At 35.8% G+C, this 13112-nt stretch overlaps 1 protein-coding gene and 1 long non-coding RNA gene across 16 annotated transcripts in view; one reads left to right on the forward strand and one right to left on the reverse strand.

The window, feature by feature from the left end:
• LOC112677920 (uncharacterized) overlaps positions 1 to 13112 on the forward strand; it is a 119438-nt gene that overhangs the window by 33109 nt on the left and 73217 nt on the right. For 10 of the 15 annotated variants that reach the window (XR_007413701.1, XR_007413704.1, XR_007413696.1 and 7 more), the window contains 2 exons: positions 8895 to 9030; positions 11230 to 11398. This is a non-coding gene — a long non-coding RNA (uncharacterized LOC112677920). Of the gene's footprint in view, positions 1 to 8894; positions 9154 to 11229; positions 11399 to 13112 lie in introns of all 15 variants that reach the window. The other 5 variants (XR_007413695.1, XR_007413703.1, XR_007413697.1 and 2 more) reach the window with 4 other exon arrangements.
• C10H12orf56 (chromosome 10 C12orf56 homolog) overlaps positions 1 to 13112 on the reverse strand; it is an 89930-nt gene that overhangs the window by 7011 nt on the left and 69807 nt on the right. Inside the window, 5 exon segments of the mRNA XM_049115732.1 lie at positions 465 to 539; positions 867 to 941; positions 3465 to 3588; positions 9660 to 9749; positions 10454 to 10560. Coding sequence (XP_048971689.1) covers positions 465 to 539; positions 867 to 941; positions 3465 to 3588; positions 9660 to 9749; positions 10454 to 10560 — 471 coding nt within the window.

Raw genomic sequence — 13112 nt, forward strand, 5'->3', positions numbered from 1 at the left:
GAGACTGAGCACTGCATCAGGCTCTGTACTAAGTATGGAGCTTCCCTAAGATTCTCTCTCTCTCTCTCTCTCCCTCTCTCTCCCCCCTTCCCCTGCTAATGCTCTTCTCTCTCTCAAAATAAATAGATGATAGGCAGATACATAGATAGATAGATAGATAGATAGATAGATAGATAGATACATAGATAGATAGATAGATAGATAGATAAAGTAAATTTTGTTGTTGTTGTTGTTGTTGTTGTTAGTAAATTTTTTTTAAATTTTCATTTCAGTACCTTAAGCACTCAGGCCCCAAATATCAAAATGCCTTTTTTTAAACCAAATGATAAAATGATCAGATTTACCTTTTGCTTCTGTTTTATAAATGTGACTCCTTATAGAGAAAATTTGTGTTTTATTAAGCAGAAGAGCACCTGTTTATTTAGCTGTGAGTGGTGGTTTTGTTTTTGCTTCTTGGTACTTACTACGGAAGGATGACTTTGTAGGAAGGACATCATCCAGCTAATAGCAAACTTTGTTGATCCCAATCCAAGATTTCCCTAAAAGACTCAAGGAAATAAGTTATGTTCATGAAGTTCAAGTTGTGCATGAAAGGATATTCATTCTCAAATATAATTTATCTTAATTAATGAAATCTTTATAATCAGTATTTAGAAAAAAATTAAAAGTAATTCAGTATTTAGGAAAATAAACTGGACAAGTACTTAAGAGCAAATGTAGTATCATTTAAGTCAGCCAATTTTGGAGATCATCTCTAACACAAGTATAGTAAATGTATATTATTAATCATATATATTATCATAGATATGTAATAGTCATGTGATATATAAAAAATCACACAGTATAATATGTATAATAAAATATACCTGCTGAAAGACAAGAAGTATTTCATATAAAAGTGCCGTAGCTGTATCTGTATATTCCACAATAAGCTTCTGTAACTAGAATTTTAAATAAGATATCATTGTCAGGGCCAAAAATAATAGTCATTTCTCCTTATGACTTATAAAAGAATTTTTGGTTAACTGAAAATATAATGAGTGTGGTCAGTTTTCCTGTTCTGTTTGATTCAATCGTTCTCAAAAAAAAAAAAAAAAAAAAAAAAAAAAAAACAAAACCAAAAACGGCTTTCATAAAAAGACTACTCATTGAATAATGTCTAAGAAAGTGGGTCAGGGAAAAAAGATACAATGGCCCATAGAATACTGATTTGCACAAAAAAAGCACAAAAAAACTGATTTACAAAATCATTCAGATCAAGAACTGTACATCCTTTCAAGAGTATTGAAATATCTCCCTAGAATTTAAGGTGGGCAATTCTCTGGGAAATTTAATTTAGGCTTATGCCCAACGTGAACTACAACTGCCTCTGTAACATGGGTAAATATAGGGCTTAGAGATTTTCTTTTCTCTCTCTCTCTCTCTCTCTGTCTCTCTCTCTGTCTCTCTCTGTCTCTCTCAAGAACTCCAGTTAGTGAGGCTGTCTTCTGGTCTCAAGTAAGTCTTCTAGCCCATACTCCACTTGGTCACTTGGTGCATGAGATACTATGTTTGTGGGCGTTGCTGCCGGCCCACTCACTTTCCCTGATAGTATTCTTTTCAAAGAGCTCTAGTTTGAAAACTCCCACTCTGTTGGATCTTGGAACTAAAATGTATATGATCTGCTCATGGCTTCACTAATAGTCCAGGTGCCAAAATCACCACGTCCAAAACCAGGAAACTCAGACTTATCTATTCTGCCCATGACCTATTTTTATACGGAAATACCATAGGTAGTCAAGTCAACTAATCCAAAACCAAGCTCGTTGTTTCCCTTTTGAGCCTACTCTTCTTGCTATAATTCTTACCTGATACCAGGCCAGAATCTAAATGTCATCTAGTCTTCACAATTTATTTTCACATCAACATATCAATGCAATTTCCTAAAAATTTCTGGAATCTATCTCTTTACAACTACTCTCCCTTTTCTTCATTTATGTATTCAACAAATATGCATCAGACACTGTGCTAAGTGTTGAGGATTCAGTAGAGATCAACAGAGACATGGACCATGACCTCATGGAAGATACTGGAGCACAAACAACAATCTAGCAATCCAGTAATTACATGCATGGTTGCTAACTGAGACAAGAGCTGTGAAAGAAGAGTATAGGAAGTTAGGAGGGCTCTACAAAGAAAGCCTAGCCTTGTTTCGGGGGTGGAGAGCTTCACTCTGGCCTATATCACTTCTCACCTGGACTACAGCACTAGCTTCTTAGCCCGGCCTGAGTTTTACTTCCATCCCACTCTTTAATCCCTAATCTACTTACTCCACTGTTGAAAATGGTATCATAGATACTCCATGTAATCTATAATACTCGTATATTTGAATATATAGAAATTACTATTTCTATAATATTCATATGTATGAATATTTGTGTTATGTTTAACATCTCTAACCAGAATGAATATGAATTTTTATATATTTCTCTAATATTCATATGTATGAATATTATATTTGTGAATATCTATAATATTCTATTATATTCTCATATTCATTTTATGTTTAATTAAGACCTGTCTCTCTAACCAAACTATAAACCGATGAGGGCAGAGGTTGTGTCTGTTTTGCTTCTTGTTTGGACCCCACTGCCTACCATACTGTTTAGCTCATAATAGAGTTACAATAAATATTATTAAATGAATGAATAAATTTAAGAGTTTTCTAAAACATAATGCTAATTGTATGTTTAAGAAGTATCTAATCAAAAAAAATTTTTAAAGAACTATTTAATCATATCCCATCCTTTAAAAGAATTCTGTGTTGTTCTGCTCAAAATAAACTAATAAGCTGATTTATTCTCAGAATATGTGCTTTTTCGGTAGTCTGATATTTCTAATGTATTAGTAAAACCTTAGGAAAAAAAATAATTCTCACTGAGTTTGCACTACTTAGATATATAAAAGGGATGGTAAACTGCAAGAGAGTTAACCCTAAAATCTCTTAAAGACAGTGTTTTTTACTATTAGACTCCTAATGTAGAATTACATACACATAAATATTTTGTATAGAGACATAAACAGATTTATTTAATGCATACTGAATACTAATCATTTTCCTTAGTATTCATAGTTTAAAACATATAAAATGGATATATTATTAGTTTTAAAGATTTTATTTATTCATGAGAGACAGAGAGGCAGAGACATGGGCAGAGGGAGAAGCAGGCTTCACGCAAGGAGCCCAATGCAGGAATTGATCCCAGGAGTCCGGGAGACACTCAACCACTGAGCCACCCAGGTGTCCCTAAAATGGATGTATGAATATTGATAATGGGTATCTAAGTTTTGAGGTTAATGGCAAAATTTACTCTTCGATTTAATTATATTTCTGTATTCTACAATGTCATGGTCCACATTAGAAAACAGGAAGCCAGGGTACCCTTATATGTTATATTTAGTCTACCACAAAATTCTCATCTCACCTCAGCATCAAAAGACATCTCAACTAAAGTTGAATCAGCCACCAACTGGATATCAAACACAGGACAAGATTTTGGAATCTGAGGTTCACTAATTAAAATTACCAGAAGATTAAACAATATTCCCCTAAAAAAAATAAATAAAAGGCAATTAATGAATAAAGTTTGAAAACAATAAAGCCAAGTTTGCAGACATTGAATAATACAAGTATAAACCACTGCAAACTATTCTTGACTGAATTTTTGAATTCCTGGACATGCAAACAATTAACTAAGTAGTGATAAGACATTTAAGTGAAAAATACGATTTCTTGATCTTTTGACTCAAAGCAAGTTGTTTTGTTTTTTTAAGAGTGTGTGAAAGCATGAGAGCAGGAGTGGGAGGGGCAGAGGGACAGAAAGAATCTTAAGCAAGCTCCACACCCAGCACATAGCCTGACAAGGGGCTCAATCTCATGACCCTGAAATCATGACCTGAGCCAAAATCAAGAGTCAGTCATTTAACAGACTGAGCCAACCAGGCACCCCTCAAAGCAAGTATAGCTCTACAAGTTCACATAGCTTAGAAAGCTTGGTAAGTCTGGACTTAACGGAAATTTGGGTGATTTCAAGGCTCTTTTTTCCCCCAAAGGGCTTTTTATGGGCTACTAATTCCAGGCAGTATTATAGTCAAAATAGATTGTGATTGAAAGAGATAGAGGAAATACTTAGTTAAACCAAATTCATGAGATATCTATACTATTAGACTTCTCAGAAGCTTTAATATGCTCGCATGCACTGTATATCTCCAGGACAAAGAAACTTTTGTATGAAGCATTTCCTAAAATGCTTTTTTAAATTTTTTAATTGAAATATAATTGACATACTAGTTTCAGGTGTATAAGATAGTTATTCAACAATTATATGCATTATCAAATGCTTACCACGATAAGTATAGTTACCATCTGTCACCATACAAAGCTATTACATGATTAACTATATTCCCTATCCCATACTTTTCATCCCCATGACTTTCCTATTTTATAATTGGAAATTTGTACCTCTTAATCCCCTTTTACCTATTTTTCCCATCCCCTCATCCCCCTGCCATTTGGCAATCACTTGTTTGTTCTCCGTATTTATGAGTCAGTTTCTCCTTTTGTTGTTATTTTTTTGCTTTGTTTTTTAGATTCCACATATAAGTGAAATCATATGGTATTTGTCTTTGACTTACTTCTCTTAGGATAATACCCTCTAAGCCCATCCATATTGTCACAAATAGCAAGATTTTATTCTATTTTATAGCTAAGTAATATTCTATTGTGTATATACACAATATCTTTTTTATCCATTCATCTATCAGTGGATATTTAGGTGGCTTCCATATCTTGGCTATTGTAAATAATGTTGCAGTAAACATAGGACTGCATGTAATTTTTTAGATTAGTGTTTTTATTTTCTTTGGATGACTATCCAGAAATAGAATTACTGGATATGATACTTATATTTTTAGTTTTTTGAAGAACCTCCATACTGTTTTCCAGAGTGGTTGCACCAATTTATATTCTCAACAGCAGTGCAAAAAAGAAAAAAAAAAAGAGAATGGAACTCATTTTTAACAAAGCATTTGAGAGGTTTACTGTTCCACTGAAGACTACTAGCTATTAGTTAATAAAACTAATATTACTTTTTAAGTCTTTTGCTTTCAAAACCAGTGTACTACCCATTAACCTACACTAATAACTCATTTAAATTGTTACTATATGTTGGAATAATATACCCTATTACTTGAAAATAAAGAGAAAAAAATCACTACTCCAAATTAAGGATCCTGAGGAATGGGGTTTGGCAACACCATCTTCATATTTGTCATGCAATCTATGTATAGTTGTAAAGGAGCTGAAGGCGGACCACTAGGAAAATCCGTTGCCTAACCAAAGATAGTATCAGAGTAGCTTTGACAGATGGGAATAGTAAAAGAATTTATAGATAGGACTATATATAAATCCTCTATAACCATTAGCATTCTCTTCATAATGGAATAAAAGAAACTACAAACAATCCCTATTTAGCAATAATTGAGGCTTCCTAATCTTTTTACAATCACTTAAATCATTACCATGATTAGAAGTTAATGATTTAATAAATAAATAAATAAATAAATAAATAAATAAATAAAATTTTTTTGAAAGTTCATGATTAACCAAAATTTTAATAAAAATAAAATCCCTTCCTTTCTCCAACTGAAAAAGCAAGTCAGTTCTCATATCTGCAAAAGAAGAGTCATGTCATCACACTTCTCAAAAAAGCAGGATATGTCCTACACGATATTTGTTAATGTTTTATTCAGGCTACTTTAAAATAGCCAATCTTATTTTAAAAGACCCTTCCAGGGATCCCTGGGTGGCGCAGCGGTTTAGCGCCACCTTCAGCCTGGGGTGTGATCCTGGAGACCCGGGATCGAATCCCACATCGGGCTCCCGGTGCATGGAGCCTGCTTCTCCCTCTGCCTGTGTCTCTGCCTCTCTCTCTCTCTCTCTCTCTCTCTCTCTCTCTCTGTGACTATCATAAATAAATAAAAATTAAAAAAAAATTAAAAAAGACCCTTCCAAAATCAACAAAACATTCCATTTAGAAGCTTTTCCTGATACTAAGTTTGAAATGACATTCCATTTACTACTGTTCTATTTAATTAAGGTCCTTTATTTTCAGCAACAGCTTCTTTGCAGAGTATCATATAATCCAGAGTTAAGGGAAGGAACTTTCAAATTCTGGGACACTTGCTGTGATGATACATGAATTCAACCATATGAGTATTAAAATACGAATGGGTTTATGGCACATTTCAGGAAGAACACAGTGAACTGAGCTGAGCTAATAAAATCTCTACTTATGAAAAAAGAGGGAAATGCTGAAATGATTAAATGCTTTTTTATTTGCTCACATGGAATTTAATTTTAAATCTACTCCTTCTGCCAACGCTATTTAAAATCCACTAGGTCAATAATAGAAGAAATTTTAATCAAAATAGTAGTTTCATCCCCAAAATAAAAGACTTACTATAGGATTGACATCACAGCCTTTAAAAATAGTGTCAACAGTTTTGATACTTTCATTGTTTAGATTGTCATTTCCAATGGGAGAATTTTGAATGCATTGCAAAATATTTTCTAATATATAGAGACTTTGAAAGGCAAACTCATGGTCTCATAACTCGGTCTTTGTTATTTTGATATGCAGAATTCTAATATGGCCCCAAGATTTTTGCCCCCTGGTATATATACCCTATATAATCCCTTTCCTTTAAGTATGAGCAGGACCTGTGAATATATGAGGCTATTACTTTCGTGATCATGTTATGTTAGATGAGAAAGGTAAGGAGATTTTGCATATATAATTAACGTTCCTAATTTGTTGACTTTTGAGTTAATCAAAGGGAGATTATCCTGGGTGAGCCTGATTATCCAATTGAGCTCTTCAAAGAATGCTTAGGCCTTTTCTGAGCTCAGAGATAGTCTCCTGCCAAAAAGCAGGCTATCATGAGTTTATAGCTATGAAGAAATTAATTCTGCCAAAAAAAAAAAACAAAAAAAACCCAAATGAGCTTGAAAGATGACCCTCAAGCCTCAGATGAGACACAAATTCAGTCGACACCTTGACTGCCATTTGTGATAACCAGAGCAAGATGATCCAACTGAGCTATGCCCAGATTGCCTGATCCACAGAAACTGTGGGATAAACAATTTGTATTGTTTTAAGCCCCTGAGTTTGTAGTAATTTGTTACAGGGTAATAGAAGACTAATGCAGTTATATTAGACATTAACTGTGCTAGTTAAGGCTACGGGTAACATGACACTATGCATATCAAAATTGGCTGAATATATTACAACCAGACTCTATTACAGCAATATAACATATGCATTGAAATATATGAAAAGAGGGATCCCTAGGTGGCGCAGCGGTTTGGCGCCTGCCTTCGGCCTAGGGCGCGATCCTGGAGACCCGGGATCGAATCCCACATCGGGCTCCCAGTGCATGGAGCCTGCTTCTCCCTCTGCCTGTGTCTCTGCCTCTCTCTCTCTCTCTCTCTGTGACTATCATAAATAAATAAAAAATTAAAAAAAAAAAAAGAAATATATGAAAAGAGCTAGTCATATCAGGAAGGAAAGAGGCTATCATAGAGCTGTTGTGGCCAAACCAAGTTAAGACAGAATAATTAAAACAGCAGAGTTTAGTAAGAATGGTGGTTTCTCAGCTCAGATAGAGAGAGGTAGGGACTTAATGGTAGACAAAAAGGGTAATATGATTCAGCATTAATTCAGTATAGTAAGATAGAAATATAAGAAGTAATCTTGAATTTCTGTCGTGGAGATTGAGGAAATAGTACTATCAACTGCATAAAGAAGTATACAGAGGAGGCATCTGACTGGCTCAGTCGGTAGAGCACGCAACTCTTGATTGCAGGGTTATAAGTTCAAATCCCACTCTGGGTGTTGAGATTACTTTAAAAAAATAAAATATTTAAAAAAGAAAAAAGTATTCAGAGAAATAATAGAGTGTATCTTCCTTGTTTGCTGTAAAGCAGAGGTCAACAAACTATGGCCTGTAGGCCAAATAGCCCAGAGTCCGTTTTTATAAATAAAGCTTTGTTGGAACAGAGCTGTGCCCATTGATTTATAAATTGTCTGTGACTGTTTTTATGCTGCAGTGGCAAAGTTGAGTAGCTGCAACAGAGACTATATGGCCTGAAAAGTCAAAAATGTTTGTGGCCCTTTATAGAAATGTCTGACCCTCCTGGTATATAGCATAGTATGCCCATAGTCCCTGGCACATAGCAATTATCATTGAAATTCACTTGTAAAGTTCTCTAATAAAAAGCCAGGACAAACATTACTAAAAGTTCTTATTCTTCTCCCAAGCTCAAATGTTTTAGAGCCTATGTCCTTCATTTTCCTTCCACCTTTAATACAGAAAATTTATTTTCTTTTTTAAAAGATTTTATTTATTTATTTGACAGAGAGAAAGAGAGAGAGCATAAGTAAGGGGAGCAACAGAGAGAAAGAGAGAAGCGGGCTCTCCTGTGAGCAGGGAGCCCAACACGGGGCTTAGTCCCAGAATCCTGGGATCATGACATGACCTGAAGGCAGCTGCTTAATTGACTGAGCCACCCAGGTGCCCCTAATACAGAAATTTTAGATAAATGGTGGGGGGGGGGGGTGGAGATTAAGATTATAGTCAGAACACTGGCCCAGGATGTAATTCATAGTCCATAAATCATATAAAAAGTTCATGTAAAATATGCAAACACATACTTCCTGTGGCAAAGAATGCTATTGTCCTCCTACTATACATTCTTTCATTCTTCCTTTTAGTAACAGGTGTTCCTATCACCATCTAAAGTTTAGCTAGGTATAGAGCCATGCAACTACAGACACATTTAACTTCTCTTGCAGCTATATATGGGCATACGCCTAAAGTTCTCATCAAAGGAATATGAGCAGAAAAGTCTTACATGCCTCTCTTAAAAAGAAAATTTGCTTCCTTCTCCTTCTCTTCCTGCATCCCACAGGATTTAATGAAGTCACAAAGGTCAGTCTGCTTCAACCATGGGGAAGGGATAGCATAGTAAAAGATGTCAGAGCAACAAAAGGGAAGGAACCTAGGTCTCTGGCTGATTTTGTGGAAGAAAGCGTGGCTATCTACTTTGGACAAGTATGTAAAAAAGATGTAAATTTCTATCTTCTGTAGGCCATATATTTTTGCATATCTTTATTATAGCAGCTTACTTTATATGTTGATAAACCCCCCCACTAGCATTCAGTTCAAAGTCACACAATTATATATTAAATGAAACTACTATATTCCTGCCTTTGCAATGTAAACTTTCTGTTATGTGGGTATAAGAGTACTCTGTAAAATTCTAGTAGAGAACCCTGGCTTTTAATGTCTTATGGGGCATTTGGTGCTTTTCAAGTTCACCAGACAATGACAGAAGATAACATGCTAAGACGATCTTTGTGCCCTTAAAAATCCAGAGAGACAGAACTCACTATGTGCCAATCAATCTGCTCATCCAGAAGGAAGTAGAGAGAAAGAGTTTAAGATATTTCCAGGGGGATTGAACAGAGAAGTAAGAGAGCTATGAGTTTTGGAAGACACTCAGTAGAGTAGTCTTGGGTTGCAACTACAAGGTCCCAATGTCTTCTAGAAGACCTTACTTCTTAGCTGCCAATGTGTTCAGGCGCGATGACTCAGTTTCTGTTTCTCTGAACATCAGTCCCAGAGTCTGTATAATTTCAATGCATGCTCTAGAAAACAAAGAAAAAAGCATGGAAGTGGCATGATTGCATTACAAGTTCAGAATTTCACAAAATTAGTAATCCTTGATAGAAATGCTCTCAGATACCTATATACAAAAATATATGGGAAGGAAATTCTGTATATTAAATTGTCAACATCGAGTGCCTGCCTACACTGTGATAGCTACGTAGTAAACACTCAACAATATTTGTTGAATGAATTAGTTAATAGCTGAATGTCAGGATTAGAAGTCATTTTCATATTGTTTTTTTGTCCTTAATTTTTTTGATAATCAGACACTATTTTAAAATTATTTTTAATAATTTTATCTTTTTCAAGTAGGTAATATTTGGCTCAAAATTTCAAAGGTAAAAAAGGGAATACAGTGAAAGGTGTCTTTCCTTCAGACACCCATTTTTGTTCCCTTTTGGAACAACGAATATTACTAGTTTCTTACGTAGCCTTTCTTTAAAAAGTAGAACAGGGTTGCCTGGGTGGCTCAGTTGATTAAGTGTCTGACTCCAGATTTCAGCTCTCCCTTTCCCTTCCCCCCAAAAGTAGAACAAAATGAATGCTCTTTTTAAAAATCTATGTGAAGCAAAACTTGCAGCACCATTAATCATTAATACAATATATATTTTGTCCACTGCCTTCCATTTATCTTTAACACCCTAGGGGAAGAAAAATCTATGATTATCCAGTTAGTACTTACACCAGCTCATCAGCCCTTTGGCTCTTATTTTGAAGTGTGCTCTTATCCTTGGACTCTGGCAAGTATTCATGAAGTTTATTCACTAGGAAATAGAAAAGATCACTGGTCTGTGAAAGCAAGCAGGAAAGAAGATGGTAATTAGGTATCAGTTGGTAAAACTCTATCTTTACGTAATAAAAATATGAATAAATTATTTATTGTCTGGGGATAAACTGAATTATAGTATCTCTCATTACTATTAGCATAACCCAAATTGAAAACACTTTTACTTATATCCAGGAGACCACTGTCCTGGTGAACAGAGCCAGAGCTAAAGCCGGGGGAGGGGGGGGGGGTTATAGGGCAGGTTCTACGGTCAAGGCATTGTCATTCAGTTACCTGGGAATCATATGTTAAATGGAGTCTACTATAACTCCTGGCTTTCCAAAGTACCTTGGCCTTTGTGAGGATACAATGAATAATGGCTAGAAAAACACTTTTTGAATGTTTGCTAACCTAAAAGCAAATGCACAGTACTGGTATGGCCTAATGAAGATAGTGAAGAATGATACTAATAATTCTCTTAATACAGTGGTAATGTGGATTGCCATCTCTAATGACAAAATAAACACTAACTTAAGAGTGCAGGAAGCAGTTTTTCCGGGCTTCTGTGCAGTCTCATGAGATAAATCGAGCATGAAATAAGCACTGGCCCATGAAATCAGGCAAGTTGGCACTAATGAGAAATATGTAATTGCGTCTTTTTTCTTTTCCTCTCTTATTCATTTTTTCCTCAGGACTTTTGTTTACTAGTCACAAATTAAACTCTTTGTTTAGAGAGGTATTCTGTGTACCTTTACGTAAGTGATATGGCTGGAGAAGAGGGTAAGGATGGCAAGTGGAGAGAGGAGAAGGAGCAGGATATTCAGGCCCTCTCAGAAGAGCTGCCATTCATCCAGGCTTCTGGTAAGTAAGCACAGTGTGGTGGCTTTATACACTAACCCTGGTGCCAGGCTCTTTGAGTTCACATCCAAGCTCTGCCACTGATTAGCTATATGATACCTGGCAAATTACTTACATACTCTGTGACTCAATTTATGTCTAAAATGGAGTTAATGTCACCTGATGGGGTTAAATAAGATAGCATTTGTAAAGCCTGAATGATGCTCAGCTCATCCTAAGTGCTTAATAAATTTATGAGTTACTATGGTGATCTCCCACTCGTAAAATATCTTCCACCAAACTGCAACAACATGGAGAAATCTCTAAACTATTATGCCAAAAGAAGCCAACACAAAAGAGTACATGGTGTACAGTTCTGGGTAAGTGGAATTCTAGGACGGGTAAAACTAATCTACAGTGACAGAAAGCACAAAAATTGCCTGGGGCCAGGGATGGGAGGAAACGGCCTGCCAAAGAGTCTGAGGTAGCCCTTTGGGGTGATAGAAGGATTCTAAATCTTGATTGGGGTGATGGTTCTATAGGTATATACGTTTGCCAAAACTCTTTAAACTGAACCCTAAAAGTGAGTACATTTTATTATATGTAAGTTATATCCCAGTAATTTCTCCAAAGAAGATGTACATATGCCAATAAGCACATGAAAAAATACTCAACATCACTAATCACTAATCATTAGGGAAAGGCAAGTCAAAACTCGAAAAATGAGAAAACAAGTGTTGACAAGGATGTGAGAAAACTAGAACCTGTATGCACTGTTGGTGGGGATGTACGATGGTACTGCCACTGTGGAAAACAGCATGGTGGTTCCTCAAAAAATAAGAAAATTACCATATGATTCAGCAATCCCACTTCTGGGTACACTGCCAAAAGAACTGAAAGCAAGGTCTCATATTTACACACCCATATTCAAAATGGTAATATCCACAATAGCTTAAATGTGGAAGCAATGCAAGTATCCATCAGTGGAGAATGGGATAAGCAAAATGTGGTATATACATACAATGGAATATTATTCAGCCTTAAAAAGAAAGCAAATTTTGGCACATGCTACAACATTGATAAATCTGGAAGACATGCTAAGTGAAATAAGCCAGTAATAAAAATCACTGGGTGATCCCACTTACATGAGATATTTAGAGAAGTTAAACTCATAGAAGCAGAAAGAAGAATGGTATTGCCAGGGGCTGGGGGAAGACGTGAATGGGGAATTATTATTTAATGAGTATAGTTTCAGTTTTGCAAGATGAAAAGAGTTCTGGAGATGGGTGCACAACAATATAATGTACCGTCTTAATACCATTGGACCATATATTTAAAAATGGTTAAGATAGGGGAGCCTGGGTGGCTCAGTGGTTGAGCGTCTGCCTTTGGCTCAGGTCATGATCCAGGGTCCTGGGATCAAGTCCTGCATCGGGCTCCCTGCTCAGTGGGGAGTCTGCTTCTCCCTTTCCTCCCTGCTCATGCTCTTTCTTGCTATCTCTGTTGCTCTCTCTGCCTCTCTCAAAAAAATAAATACAATCTTAATTTTTTAAAAATGAACAGTATTTTATCTGAGCCATGATGAATGGGTAGGATTTTAACAGGAGAAAATGGAAGAAGAAACAGCCTAGAGATAGGGAACAGCAGTGGAAAACAATGAGGGGCTGGAAAGGACAGGGTGTTTGAGTCATCCACGTGGCTGGAGCTTCTTGAGGAAAGAGGTGAAAACAATGAAGTG

Source organism: Canis lupus, chromosome 10 (genome assembly GCF_003254725.2).
Source record: "Canis lupus dingo isolate Sandy chromosome 10, ASM325472v2, whole genome shotgun sequence".
NCBI lineage: Eukaryota > Metazoa > Chordata > Mammalia > Carnivora > Canidae > Canis > Canis lupus.